This window comes from Silene latifolia, chromosome 2, assembly GCF_048544455.1.
Source record: "Silene latifolia isolate original U9 population chromosome 2, ASM4854445v1, whole genome shotgun sequence".
NCBI lineage: Eukaryota > Viridiplantae > Streptophyta > Magnoliopsida > Caryophyllales > Caryophyllaceae > Silene > Silene latifolia.
Genome location: NC_133527.1, coordinates 21,393,755 through 21,410,154, shown reverse-complemented (window position 1 = coordinate 21,410,154; position 16,400 = coordinate 21,393,755). Strand labels below are relative to the sequence as shown.

The 16,400-nt window shown below is 37.2% G+C and overlaps 1 protein-coding gene across 1 annotated transcript; it reads right to left on the bottom strand.

The window, feature by feature from the left end:
* Positions 1-13,915: 13,915 nt before the first annotated feature.
* Positions 13,916-14,605, bottom strand: LOC141636734 (uncharacterized). The gene has a single exon (XM_074446758.1). The coding sequence runs from the start codon at positions 14,603-14,605 to the stop codon at positions 13,916-13,918; it is 690 nt and encodes a 229-aa protein (XP_074302859.1).
* Between the last annotated feature and the right edge of the window lie 1,795 nt (positions 14,606-16,400).

Here is a 16,400-nt window from a genome sequence, read left to right as displayed (position 1 = left end):
CTCTAATTCGTGCTACAATTTTGTCCACTACCCTGTTACAATCAGCTACACTCAGTCTTTTGGAAGAAATTGGAACACCCAAATATCTAAATGGGAACCGCCCCATCTTAAAACCTACCAGCCTGACTAGTTGTGTAGCTAGATTGTCATCAATACCATTCAAATACATGTCTGACTTGACCTTGTTCATGCACAGGCCAGATGCTTTAGAGAATGTCAGAAAAGCTCTCAATATGATAGTAATGGAAGCTGTATCAGCTCTGCAGAACAACAAAAGATCATCTGCAAAAGCTAGATGACTGAGCTTCATTCCCCTACATAGGGAATGATATCTGAAGTCAGGTTTCTCAGTAACAACCCTGAGAATCCTGGAGAAATACTCTAAACACAGCGTGAAAAGCAAAGGAGACATAGGATCCCCTTGCCTCAAACCCCGTTGTCCCTGAAAATATCCAAAATGTGACCCATTCAAAGAGATGGTGAAGGACGTTGTGGTAACACACACCATAATCCACTGTATCATCTGATCAGGGAACTCAAGAGCAATCAGCATATCCTTAATAAAGGCCCATTCAATGTAATCATAGGCCTTTTGGAGATCAATTTTAAGCAGGGCCCTAGGTGTGCAAGATTTCCTCCCATAAAGCCTTACCAAATCCTGACATATAAGAATATTATCAACAATCTCTCTATCCTTAATGAAGGCACTCTGATTCATACTAACAATGTCCATCAACACTCCAGTTAACCTTTTACAAATGATTTTTGAGATGTATTTGTAAATGACATTGCAACAAGCAATAGGTCGAAAATCATGGACAGAGTTGGGGCAATCCACCTTTGGAATAAGTGTAAGCACAGTAGCATTCACTTGCTGCAGCAGTCTGCCAGTCCTGAAGAATTCTTTAACAAACTGAATCACATCAACTTCAATGATATCATACGCATCTCTGAAAAAACCAGCAGAATAGCCGTCAGGGCCAAGAGCCTTCTCCACAGGAATAGAGAAGAGTGCTGCCCTAATCTCATCATCAGTTACCTGCTGAACCATCCTTCTAGCATGCTCATCAATCACTACACTGCCCTTTTTAACAACAGCAGGACACACTGAGACAACCTCAGTAGAGCTACCTAATAACTCCTGATAGTACTCAACAAAGGCATGTTCAATGGTAGCAATCTCAGTACACATCACCCCATGCATATCTTTAATCTTTAGAATTTTATTCTGGGCACGTCTTGCTTTAATGGTACTATGAAAGTACCTAGTGTTGTCATCTGCTAGATTAACCCACTGAACTTTAGCTTTTTGTGCAAGGAAAAGAATTCTGGCATCATCAAGCTCTTTGTATGAATCAGCTGCCACTCTCTCCTCTGCTTGAAGCTGCACATTCCTAGGATCATTGTGCAACTGTTTTTGGATGCTTTCCAACAGCAATTTAGCAACCATGGCAGAATTCTTAATATCCCCACAGCTCCCATTATTCAGCTTCTTCAAGGGATGCTTCAGATACTTAAGCTTTTTGACCAACTGAAACATGTAACAACCATAGACAGGTTGCTTCCAAGTCTCCATGACAATGTTCTTAAACTCAGCATGCTTCCCCCACATATTAAAATACTTAAAAGGACCCTTCATTCTCTCAATATCCTCCCCTAACTCAATCAAGCAAGGGCTATGATCATAAAGCCCCCCATGAAGGAAAGTTACATTACCATTAGGGCCATTCAAGATCCACTCATCATTTGCTAGAACCCTATCAATCCTACTATAGACCCTAGCATCACCCTCCTGTTTATTGTTCCATGTGAAATAGGCACCTGTAGAGACCAGGTCATACAAACCACACACATCCACACATTTCTGAAACCCTTTAATCTCAGCATCAGTCACCTGAGACCCAATCCTTTCATTCACATACAAAACATTGTTAAAATCCCCCATTACAAGCCAAGGTCCATGAACATTAGCTTTCATAGCAATCAAAGAGTCCCAAAGAGCAACTCTATCAGAATCAGCATTACACCCATACACCAAAGAGCAAGTCCATCCAAACTCATTCACCAAGTTGGTCACCTGAGCATGAATGACTTGCAGATCCTTCCTAATGCAAGAAACCATAACCTGTGAAGAATCCCACAGCAACCAAATTCTACCACTATCTTTTACCTCACTATTATCAATAATTTGCCAGGGACTGCTAAACCTAGCTTGTATTCTATCATTATTCTTTATTTTGACCCTGGTTTCAACCAAACCAAACAGGCTTACTTTATTAATATACAAGAATCTCCTAATATCACCTTGCTTATTCCACTTATTTAGGCCTCTAACATTCCAAAAGCCTATATTAACCATTTTGAATGATTGTTGATCTCCCCTTCCCCATACTATTTAACAAACTCTGTCTCAAAGACTGCTGAATTACTTCAAGAACAGAGGGGGCCTCCCCGATCGCTTCCCCTCCAAAGTCTAGACATGCGATGAACCGGACTAGCAGTGAAGCCATCTCCTTGCCTCTCGAAAGGGATGGGGGTAACCAAAGACAGGGGGAGTACACTGTGGCAAAACCACCGCTTCCCCGCACGACTCCACACATTGCACAGGAGCAACCTGCACAGGAACATCAGCTGGCTTCACAGGTACCTGAGCCTTAGGCCTCCAAACTTTCTGAGCAGGTTTCTTACGAACCTCAGCAGCACGCTTCCTACACATAGCAGCATCATGTCCTATTCCTGAACATTGAGAACAAACCAGGGGTTTCCATTCATAGGAGACCTCCTGTGACTGCACCATATCCTTATCATCGATGAATTCAATCTTATCAGGTAATATATGCCCCAATTTCACTTCCACCATGAACCTAGCATACTCCAAATACTCCTTCTTCTCAGTAGCACGATCAGGTCTAATAGGTGTACCTATCATGCTAACTATCTTAGGTAAAGCTTTTCCCCAAAATTTAAGATCCAAATTATACAATCGCACCCAAATACGCACCAAATCAGGTTTATCCTTCACACATTTCACATCAGGTTGCCAATCTCTAATAATAAATGGTTTATTATCAAAGAATAAATGTTCAGACTGAAGCACAGAATCCTTATCCTCTTGTTTACTAAATCGAACAATACAAACACCATTTGCTTGATACGCAATTTTATCAATTGATAAATCCTTCCAAATTCTTCGAACATAGCCATCCATAACATGATTAGGAGGATTAGCTCCCAAAACAAAGCAGAATACAGACGAAGACCAAAACTCAAGCTCACTTTGGACATCCTCTGTTTCAATTTTGACGCGAGGTTTGTTCCAATGGCGTTCCTGTTTTCGCGCCAAAGAACTCATTGTAGATAGGATTCTACACTCCTTATCCAAGGTCAAAGCGTATGTTCAATTCCGGGTGAATTTTAACATGCAAGACAAGGATGTGTCTCTTGAAGAATTGCACAAGTTACTTGTGCAAGCCGAGAGGGACATGGGGTTAAATGTGAACCCACCAAAGGATGTGCTTAACATAAGCACTAAAAGCAAGGGGAAGTTCAAGAAGAATGGGAGGAAGGGTAAGAAACAAGCTCCCATTTTCACCAAAGCTAAGGCTAATGATGCTAGCACTTCAAAAATCAAGAAGGGTCCTCTTGATAAATGCCATTATTGTAATGGTATGGGACATTGGAAAAGAAATTGTTCCAAGTACCTTGGTGATATTAAGGCTTGAAAGATCACTCCAGTAGGTAAATGACTATCCCTTCTTTTATGTTTCTAATTCAACTATGGTATTATGATACAAAGTTGTGATAATGTATCTCTCTTTTTATTGTAAATAGGGCCTCCATCAAGCAAAGACAAGGGAAATGAAAAGCAAGCATGAGAAACCATCAAGAAGCTAGGAATAGCTTTCATGGAGCTTTGCTTTTTATTGTCTTATTTTAATCATGTTTTGGATTTTTAGAACCTTTAAGTTTCCGTGTTCGACATGGAAATGTATTTTGGATAATTGGTTGTTTTTTGGATAATGGTGGCTTGGTTTGCAACCCAAGTCACCCGTTTTATCATTTTATCCTTTGTTCTAAAATCCGTATTTAAATGCTTGCTCTTAGAAACACATGATTATTCACTCAAAGTGATCTAATAGACAAATATAATGACGGGATTCATTATATGTCCACATGCTTAAGGCTTTTGTATGATCATTTACAAAGTGATTTTGAGTCTATGAACTCTTTTAAAGGAATGTCAATCACCAAGTACACTTACGAAATCTAAAACTATTAGTCAACCTATGAGATAGTTCTCCTTATACTTCAAATTCATTATTTGTGTCTCATATGCTATCTTTGAATCTATAGTGTATTTATTCTAAAGATAGAGTGGGAGAAAAATGAGGACACAACTCACACCAAGATAAGTTTTGTGTACTTGTGTAAATGAGATCTACGCAAGAGAGAATGGTTTGAATGAAGGTATATCTATTTATATAGTATACCCAATAAATGAGATCTATGGTCTCAAATAGTTCTATATGACTAAAGAGACCAAAGTGAAGTAATCAAAGGAATATTTTCTCAAGATAACTACACGAGGAGACCAAAAGAAAGTTTTGGAAGAAAAATGACTAATGTAAAGTCTTAACAAGAGTTTTGACTAGTTTATGAAAAATTTTGACCAATAGTTTCAACCTTGAGATTTACTTAAGAGCCTAAATGAATCAAAGTAACATACTAGTTATAAACAAGTTGCAAGGATTGATATACCGATATCTTCAATAGCCAAGTTTTTAACTTCGCAAATGTCATTACTTAACCTCATTATGAAAATGAATTGGTTAAACCTCCTTCTAAAAGGGATATTTTGAAGGACGTGTATTTGATATTACTTATATTTGATAAATGACATTGCCACACATCATTATGACATGAATGTGTTAGATATTTAAAATCTCTTTCCATAAGGTTAAGATGAGACCTCTTCGAAATAGGAATTTTGAAAGGATATGATGGGAACATATATGGCTTCATCTTAATAACTTTGCAAAGCAACATCCATTCCAATTTTGAAATTTTTCGATTTAGTAATCAATTTCGAAACATGTGGAATTAAGTGGGAGTTTAGAAATTATCATGTGAAGACATGGAATTTAGTGGGAGCTATCATCCTTTGAATGTTTACAACTCATTACTCATTAGGAATGACGAGCTAATATCTTCTTTCACAAAGAAGTATTTGAGTTTTCAATTCTGGATGAATATGGACTATGATGAATCCAATTACATCAAGAGATATTGGATTAGTATTAAGAAATACACATCGTATCAACATACACATAGGTTATTCATGTAAATGAAAATGGAATTGCCATTAGCAGTCATGGTCGTTCATCGAACCTAAGAACGGTTGATCTCATGATTATTAGTAACTAATGTTTCCGCCATTAGAATAATCATGCACATGTCCAATGGTGAATCATATGCATGAGAGCATGATGATTCATTGGCAAGCCATACAAGAAACGTCATGAATTCTCGAGGAGAATCCGATGAGCGATTTCAGTGTTTGACAGAATGCTCTGTTATGTGTCAAGAGGTTGCACATATTATAGAAAATCCGAACACACGTAAAGATTTATGAAAATGCTAAACTTTTCAAGCCAAAAGGAGAAATAAGAAGTTTGGAAAGACATTTAGTTGAATAAGAAGTTACTCAAAACTGATCTTTCCTAATATGCTAGGACTTGTGAGAAGTGCTAGGCTAATCATCTTGTCAAATTCTACAAAACATATACCTAGTGCATTGTGTGTGGATGGAGTACTTGATAAGTACAAGTTATATCATTCATCACAAATTTGTTCGTTATGTGATAATCGATAAGGAAGTTCTTTCAAGATAAAGAACTGAAACCAAGGTCGGGAACCTTGATGTGTACTTGGTAAGGTTCATGCTATGAGTGATAACATGAATGTAAAGGATAATATGATTAAGAAGTTTGATCACATGGACACGTAACATGTTAAACTTCTGTTGAAATCAACAAGTGTTTACACACTTGCGATATGCATCACAAGGTTGTAATCTTGTATTGACTACTCGAGTGTGATGCTGACATTTGTCGTTTGAGTTATTATTAACTCACCTTATACATTGTTATAACCAAACGGGTTGTAGAGACAATTGAACCCCGTTAAAGTGAACATGGATTAGCATTGTATTTGCCCATAGTCACTTGTATGAGGTGACGTCTCGAAGTGACTAGAGTGTGATGCGATTGATGGCAAGTTCAAGTGCCATAAAGTCATATGAGAATCACTAGTCGATCACATAGGCGGACTGTTAGGAACTTTTTGTCGGGCCTTATGACCGCTTATAGAGTTTTGCCAAATTTATATAGCCTGGTCGTGGCGAGAGCTGCTATAGTATTCAAATGAGTCGATTCTTTTGACTAAAGACTATTCGCCTAAGATGACACAGTTTCAGATTAACTTTGATTTGTGTTACTACGACCTTTGTAAATGGGGTCAAATGGGCATATTTTGGGTTATGATGGCTGTGGCTAGTTGAAGGGAATGAGTGCGATAGGAATTGTCCACCCCTAGTCAGGGTTATAACAATATCTCAGGGCCACTCGAGGAGTAATGAACTGGAAATGCGTGACCACGCTCGGATTGTATCCATGGTGGATAAATCCGGTCAATCAGTTATTCTCCAGATCGAGGAAACCACTCTCGATATGATCACTTGCAAGTACGACCTGAAAGACACCTTGCATTGAGTGGGAGATAGTAATAGGACAAGAGAATTGGTGACGGACACTTGTCGAGGACAAGTGGGAGATTGTTGGAATATGTGTCCTCCGACAATAATGCGATCACGACTGCTGATCATGATGATCACATGTTTAAATCTCATTATAAAGGATACAATTGGGAAGTAATATTTTACTGTCAACTGGTCCACACATATCGGTAATGATTGGCTGACTAGAGTTTGACATTACTGTCGTGCGACGGTGGTGATCAGTTGATCCCCTAGGTCATACCTATAGGGCAACACTCTTAATTGATCATTTAATTGATCGTATAACGTTACGAGTCAATTAAATTATTTAAAATTGACGGAAGATTTTGGAAGTATTATTTACGTATCTCATTGAAATTTGATTAAATGAGATACGGTCTGAGTAACCGAATTATTTCATTACTCAGATGAAATTATTGTTTAAGGAAACAATTGAAATTGAATGACTTATTATAAATACAAATTGTTGTGATTTATAATTGGTAAAATATTTTGGTACAAGTAATTATGAATTACTAGGTCGATTTTTGTATATGACGTATTTTTATTAATACGTTGATTTTTAATATGTTAAAAATACATAACAATTTTATGTGACATGTGATATGTGACATATTGACAAATTGACAAAAATAAAATGGATTCCATGTTATCCATATGTGCCGAAAATAAAGAGGAGGATTAGGCTAATATTGTGATTGATTATGCTAATGGAAAACACAATCATTTCCCTAATAGACTAGCCATGCAACCTAGTTTACATTGTGAAGAGAAACAAAAGCATGCATTGGCTCCCCTCCCTTCCTCTTGCCCGGTTTTTCACAAGGAAAAACAAAGAGGTTTTTGCCTTATATTTTGATAAACAATACATAACATTTTTGTTGTAGGATTATTCATAATTCATTCATCAAAAATATTTTAGAGAGATAAAAAGATTTCTCCTTCCTTTTCTTCTCTCTCAACCGGTTTTGGGAGAAAAACCAAATAATTGTTGGGTCAATTTTTCTTACAAAATTAATATTGTCTAGTATACATAATATTAATTTTATTAAGAGTGTGTCTTGGGTATAAAGCTTTGGGAGAGATCCTACACTTGGGTCTTTGTTCTTCCATTAAGGATAGCACAAGAACAAGAGAGAAAGGAGATCTCTCTTGTGCCCATATAAACCAATATTCCAATGTAAGATAAAGATTTCTTCTTTATATTGTTTATAAGTTTGCATGCATACGATCACCATTAATTTTATGACAAATTAAAATATAACATATATGAATATGTCAAGTATATAGATCTACTTTTCCTTCAATCTAGTTGATTTACCTAATAAGGTAAAACCTCTACAGTGCAAATGGCTTTACAAAATAAAGCGTTCTGTAGACGCGCAACCAGATACCTATAAGACACGACTAGTGGCAAAAGCTTTCCCTCAAGTGCACGGATTGCATTATGATGAGATTTTTGCACCTGTAGTCATGCTACGTTCCATTCGGATAATCTTAGCGATTGCCGCTTTTCATGATTATGAAATTTGGCAAATGGATGTGAAAACCGCCTTCTTAAATGGTTATTTGGAGGAAGAGTTGTACATGGTGCAACCCGAAGGTTTCATAGATCCTGAACATCCTAAGAAAGTATGCAAGCTTAAGCGTTCCATTTATGGACTTAAGCAAGCTTCTCGGAGTTGGAATCATCGTTTCGACCAGGTGATAAAAGAGTATGGTTTCACTCGTTCGGTCGAAGAACCATGCTTATATATCAAGTCGAGTGGGAGCAAGATTGTATTCTTGATATTGTATTTCGATGACATACTCTTGATTGGGAATGACATTCCTCTCCTATCTTCAGTTAAAGAATGGTTGAAGAACCATTTCCAGATGAAAGATCTGGGTGAGGCACAGCGCATTTTGGGAATCCGTATCTACCGAGATAGATCACGACGGACGTTATCACTTAGTCAGGAGTCTTATTTGGATAAGATTCTTGAGAAGTTCAGCATGACCAACTCCAAGAAGGGGAACCTTCCAATGACGTCTGGGATGCAGTTGAGCAAGTCTCAGTCACCTACGACGCCTGAAGGGATTGAGCGCATGAGTCGTGTTCCTTATGCATCTGCAATAAGATCGATCATGTATGCCATGATATGCACACGTCCAGACGTGGCATATGCATTGAGTATGACGAGTCGGTACCAAAAGAATCCATGTACCTACGGAGGACTAAGGATTGGGTATTGACTTATGGAGGAGATACTAAGCTATGCGCAACCTAAGATTCTGCAGATGCTAGCTTCCAAACGGATCGAGATGATTAGAAATCTCGGTCTAGATTCGTTCTTACTCTTAATGGTGCTGCGGTCAGCTGGAATAGTTCCAAACAGGAAGTTGTAGCAGATTCTACTACTGAGCCATTGAAGTATGATAAGCATGGAGGGCACGTTATTTCCATGAGAATTAAACGTGTTCCTGAGTTGTAGTACTTGATTATGGATTTGATACATTATCTTTTTCATATACTATTTATAACTTCATCGTTTTATTATAATATTTTGTTTTTCATGTGGATTGTACTGACAACATTGAACGCCACAAAGTGAACTGAATTACATTATATTTGTTTGGTCCATAATCGCCCATGTGAGCTGATAACTCCGGCTATTATATTGTGCAGTCGATTATTGGTGGGTTCAACGAGCCATAAGTCAAACTGTTGACTGATCGATCGCAAATGCGAGATTATAACGATACCTCGTAGGACAAATTTTTGTGACAACGTAATGGAGTCCTAAATGTTTAAAAACATTCGGTGCCAGGTCGTGGATAAGACATCCATTGTGTTCCTAGAGTCGATTCTTTTGACTATCGACTGTCTCTTGAGATTAAGGCAATTTTTGGATGACTTTGGTTTCTTTCTCACGGTCTCCCGTAACTGGAGGCTAAGTAGATTTTTTCTGGGTCATTTCATACTGTGCTTACATCTGCAGGATTCGAGTTAAGGAAAATATCCAACCCTTATCAGGTATAGTTATTTCTCAGGGCCACTCGAGGAGTTGTAACTGAAATGCATGGACATGCTCGATTGATGATTCGTTTATCAGTTAAGTTACTTTCTAGTCGGGGAAACCGCTCTTGATAATGATCGCTTGTAAAATACGACCTTTGTGAATACGGATTTGCAATTTACATTGAGTGGGAGAAATTTTAGGATATGAGAATCAGTTATCGCACATACACTTGTGAGGACAAGTGGGAGTTTGTTGGAGCTTGTGTCCTCCACAAATTAGTGTGATAACATTTGTAAATCTCTTACAGGTTCACAAGGGTATTCTTCGTATTTTAATCAGTTGATTAACGATTACCTAATAACGGTTGGCTTGCTAGAAAGTTTGACGTTATTATCATACAGATGGCGGTGATCAACTGGTCCCTAAAGGTCACACCTATAGGATGTGTTTGAGAGATGTGGTTATAGAAATATAATCACATTGATGCCTTATATGACTAAACAGTTAGTCAATGTGTTGATGAGACAATTATTTAATGAAGATTAAATAATATTAGTTGAGACGAATTAACTATCAATTCGTAAATTGAATATAATAAGTTATATTTAATTAAATGTATGTAATGTTAGCTTGGACGAATTAATCTGTTAATTCGTAATTAAATGTAATAGGTTATATTTAATATCAACAAGATGAATGTGTCATAGTGGTAATAGTTAGGGTACTCAAACCAAGAGGTCATGGGTTCGATCCTCACTAGATGACAATTTACACATTTTATACATTTTTGGAATAACCGAAAAAAAGAGAAATTAACTCTCCTAATTTCGGTAAATGGGCCGAGAATATTAGGAAAAAAATTCTACCCTAATCTCCTCCTCATACACGGTTAAAGGGGAAGGGGAGTGAATTTTTCTTAACCTAATTTTTCCTCACTCATTCTCTTGCCTCTCATCTCTACGAAAAATACAAAAAAAAACCTAAAATTATTTAGTTAATTTTTGGATCGATTCTAGCAAAATCAAAGGGCATATCTCATATCGTCTTGGGTGCAACTGATAGGCGAATATCAACTTTGATATTGTTCTTAGGCCGTTTTTTTTAGGACCGAAGGTTATTTCTTAATCCTTTATGTTTTTGTTTATGCAATTTAATTTTATGACTAGTATTCATCACTTTATGATTCGTTATAATCCTTAAATTTATGGGATACATACAGATAAATCCCACACATACTACCAACATTTGACATGGGGGCAGAGACCATGTTCACACGAAGTAAGGATGCAGCAGCTTTAATACGATTATAACGAGCCCTTCCATCGGTGTCCGGTGTTGGAGTTATGCCCCTCCTTTAATGAGAAGATGTTAGAACTTATTCTAACTTATGGCATGATAATGGAAGTGCATGAAACATATGGTGGAGTAATGGAATGCACAAGCAACGTAATTGAAGTAAAGGAAATTGTGTGCAACATATGGAAATCAAAGACTAACGCATCATTACATTTACTTCATAAATCACTATAAATACATGCTCAATCCTCCGCAAGAAATCACACAACAAAACTACAACATAATATATTCTTCTCTTCCTCCTTTATTACTACTCTCCATAATCATTTTGGGTGCTAATATTTAACACCTCTTGAGAGTTTATTATCTTGGCTATTTCAATAGTCTTTGAGGAAATTATCCTTGTACTCCCACATCATTATAGTGAAATACCTGGCTCTCTCGCCGGTGGTTTTTTACCTCTATTTAAAGAGAGTTTTTTCACCTAAAAACCTTGGTGTTATTTTATTGTCTTTTTATTATTTCTCTTAAATCTTTGGTTGAATTTATTCGCTTCCGTACTCTGTACCCCAACAAATTGGTATCAGAGCCATTTTATTTTCAACTGAGATTTTTCCATAATGTCGACAAAATTTGACATAGAGAAATTTGATGGTAAAATTAGTTTCGCCATTTGGAGAGTTCAAATGCGAGCTGTTCTTATACAAAATGGTTTAAAGAAGGCTTTAGATGGTAAGTCGAAGAAACCATCCACTATGACAGATGAACAATGGGATGAAATGGATGAGAAGGCGTTGTCCGTGATTCAACTTTGTTTATCACGTTAAGTTTTACGTGAGGTCATTAAAGAGACGTCCGATGCCAGCATGTGGACTAAATTGGAATCTCTATACATGACCAAGAGTCTAGCAAATAAGCTTCGACTCAAGGAACGTTTATTCACTCTCCGTATGTCAGAAGGTACTCCCGTAAAACACACTTAGATGAGTTTAATTCTATCATAATAGATTTGGAGAACCTTGATGTTAAAATCGATGATGAAGATAAAGCTGTCCTACTCATTGTCTCATTACCACCCTCATTTAAACACTTTAAATAAATTATGTTATACGGTAATAATATTACATTATCCTTTGAAGATGTCAAGTCTCACCTCTTATCAAAAGAAAAATTTGATACTGAAATTAATTCTGAACAATCGGGGTGAAGGTTTGGTTATTAGAGGGAGAACTTTTGAAAGAGGTAGTAGTAGTAAGAGTAAGGCCAGGTCAAAATCAAGAGGTAAAAACTCTAAATTTTGCCGATATTGCAAGAAGAAAGGACACGAAATCTCTGAGTGTACTAATCTGAAAAAGAAGCAAGAAACAGATGATAAGGGTAAAGGTAAACAACCCGAACACCATGCTGAAGCTAGTGTTGTTGAGTCTGAGTCTGATGGGGATGTTTTAGTTGCTGCTGATATAGAACAAAGGTCTAGAAATGAGTGGATACTTGACTCCAGCTGTACTTTCCACATGACTCCTAATAAAGATTGGTTTACTATTTATAAATCAATTAATGGTGGTCTTGTTTTGATGGGCAACGATGCACAATGCAAAGTTGTTGGTGAAGGTACAGTAAAAATTAAAACACATGATGGTGTTACTAGAACCTTGATTGGTGTCAGACATGTCCCTGACTTGAAGCGGAATCTCATTTCCTTAGGCACCCTAGAATCACTTGGGTGTAAGTATTCAGCTGAAGGTGGAGTTTTAAAAGTGTCCAAAGGTGCTCTTGTATTAATGAAGGCAAATCGATCTGGTAACTTGTATGTGCTGCAGGGTTCTACTATTACAGGTACTGCAGCAGTTGTCTCATCTAGCGATGACACCAAATTGTGGCATATGAGATTGGGCCACATGAGTGAAAAAGGAATGCATGTCCTTAACAAGAAAGGACTACTCGGAAAGCATTGTACCGGTAAAGTTGATTTCTGCGAACATTGCATTTTTGGCAAGCAGAAAAAAGTTAGCTTTTCAAAGGGTATTCATAGAACCAAGGGTACTTTGGATTATATCCATTCTGATCTTTGGGGTCCTTCAAAAGTTCCTTCAAAAGGAGGTTGTCATTATATGATGACCATTATTGATGATTTTTCCAGAAAACTCTGGGTCTATTTTCTCAAATACAAGAATGAGGCGTTTCCCACATTCAAAGAGTGGAAAACTTTGATCGAAAATCAGACTGGAAATAAAGTAAAAAGATTAAGAACTGACAATGGTCTTGAGTTCTGTTCAAATGAATTCAACATTTTCTGCAAGAAGGAAGGTGTTGCCAGACATCGTACCATTCCAGGGACTCCACAACAAAATGGAGTAGCATTACTCAAATCTGTGTCAGTGGGATTAATATAGATACGATCACGGGGTCTATCACCTCATCAGGGGCGTCTAACACCCCGTGCAACCACGGGCGGAGGAACCGGACCTCTGATTTTGGACACCGAATTTATAGGCCTTATTGATTAAATTCAATACAAAAATCGAAGTATAGTGCCCTTGTGCATTCATATTTGGGGCCTCATTTTTTCTCAGTGCACCGGGCCTCCATTTGTTTTAAGATGCCCCTGCACCCCACCATTCGGGGTATTTTCTCGTCACGCGAAAACAGGATTTAAACAAATGACCATGCCGTTTGCAAGCGATGCAGTAAGGTCTGCTATTGTTAGTCGGGGCAACAGTAGCAGACCGAGCAGTTTGGTGACTACCCCCCCTCCAGCCCGTGAGCCATGATTGACACGGGCTGCAAACGCCATCGTATCTGGTGGTGGTTCGGTCTTAGCTTAGGTTAAGGACCGAACCCCTTCCTCTTGGAGAAGCCGATTGTAAACAAAATCAAGGCCAGGGAGAGGGTTTGTACCAAGAATTTGAGACCGAGCATTATCGAAACGGTCATCAAGACCGATGAGAAAGTCACGTACCCGTTTCTTGTCACAGCGAGCATCAATGATGCAAACCCAATCGCAAGGGCAGGAAGTACATGAGCAAGAAGGAAGTGCGTCGATCTCCAGAATGTCATCCCACAATTTCGTGAGACGTCCATAGTAGGCCATTAAGGACTCGGTTGGTGCTTGTCGACAGGCTATTAGTTCTGCCTGCAATTGATAAAGACGGGCATCGTTGTTTTGACAAAAACGATTCTTAATATCAAGCCATACCTGTTTCGCCTCGGGACGCAAGGAGATCGTCTTTCGAGGAGTCGTTTCGATCGAGTTGAAGATCCAGGCGGTCACCAAAGCGTTGGTGGATCGCCAAGATTCGAAATAATTCGATGTAGCAGCGGGTTTTGAAACAGTCCCGTCGATGTAACCTAGCTTTCCCTTAGCGAGAAGACCGAGATAAAATCCACGTGACCATTCGTCATAGTTGCTGCCATTGAAATGAGTTTGGGTGATGTTGGCTCCCGGATTTTCAACGTGAACCAAAGAATAGGCTTGTTGTTTCGGGGTTTCGATAATTTGATCGGAGTTCATCATCGAGGTTTTGTTTATGTGTTTTCAAAAGACTAGTTGGAACGCCACCTGCTCCGCACGCGGCATCCAACGTTTTTCGTTTGTAGCGGTTGTGGTTGTGGACGATTGTACAACTTATTGTTTAATCGGCTAAATAATATAGAAAACTGTTTAAATTTGATATAAAAAAATGTAAAAGAACTTTACGTTATTTATGATTTTTTTAACCTAGGTCGAGTTGGCATAGGATAAGAGCATGAGCAATAGAGAGGATGGTATGATCCTCTTATTTGTTCTTTCACCATCTCATTTTTTGACATATCACTTTTACTATGACCCATCTTCATTTTCGCTATGTTTATCCTCCTTTTTATATTTTTGTCCAAAATATAGAGGATCGTCTTATCCATTCTCTACCCATTTATGACCATTTTAACTTTTTACAAAAGAAAACAAATAAAGGAAAAATAATTCACATGGAAAAATATTATTTCTTCTATTCAACTCCACTCTACCATTTTGCTTTTTCACGTTCGCCAATGCGTGTTTTACGCGATCAATATCATTAGCTACGTATTTGCAAAATTATAAAAGTTAGATATTTTTAATGTACCTGTAAAGACGAATTAAACAAGATCTCACATGAATATATTTTCACTTATGTATTAAGAGAAAATCGAGAATGAATGTGTACTTGTGAATAGTATAGGAAATGGAAACAGGTAAAGTGAAGTTGAATGGAGGGCTAATGCTATACTTCCTCTAATATTAGAGGAAGTAGAGAATATCCTCTTGCTAAGAGGATGTTCCATACATCTCCACAATAGAAAGAGCCTCCTCTTAAAGGAGAGAGAGAGTGCTAAGAGGATGCTTATCCCTCTCTATTGTGGGTGCTCTAAGAAAACTAAATAGGAAAGAAATAAATGTATTTCTTGTAAAGAAAAGTAAAAGTGATGGGATATTATAATTTCTCATAAAACCATCATTTAGTTGTTTCATTTTTAGTTTCTTATCCTATGCCCACAGGCATAGGTTAGAAAAAACGATTTATAAATACAGTTATGGTGTGTTTGGGAACAAAGATTTTATTCTCAAATTCAGATTTGGACTAATTTGCATGTTTGGCAAACCTATTAGATTTGGATTTCTAAATGCCTACCAAATTCAAATAAGGATAAAATAAATTCATTTGAAATCCACTCTCTAACTTCTCTCATTTCCATATTCCAAATCTTTATTTTGATTTGCAAAATTTAAAATGAGGCCGGCATTTCAAATTAAACTCTTGTTGCGAAACACTCTTTAAACAATTTTAAAACACAAAAGGGATACACTATACAATTAGTGTGTGTGGGATGCATTTATATGGTGTTTCCTTTTAACTATGTTAGTTGAGCTTTTAAATTAACATCATAATAACATGACGATTTTGTCAAACTTTATGAGTATTATGTAAATCATTGAGAACTATAAACTCGCAGAATTGTATTTCCATTGATTTTAGAAACTCCATATAATTTAAAAAATGTTTTCAGCTGCGGAGCAAACTTGTTATTAATAGAGTAAATCAATTACGATTACTCATATAATATTCCAAAGCTTGAATGAGAAACATAATCTCCTCGAATCAATAATGACAAATAGACTGAATTCTTCAGGCAAGTTATTTTTTTTGGGTGTGAAATTGAAAAGTGACTTAAAGCAAGACTTCTCTAACTATAAGGATATATAGTGATTTTAAGAATACATTCCGCATGAAAATATATCCTAACAAAGTTAACATATGAAAATACAAAAATAAAATAAAATAATCTTG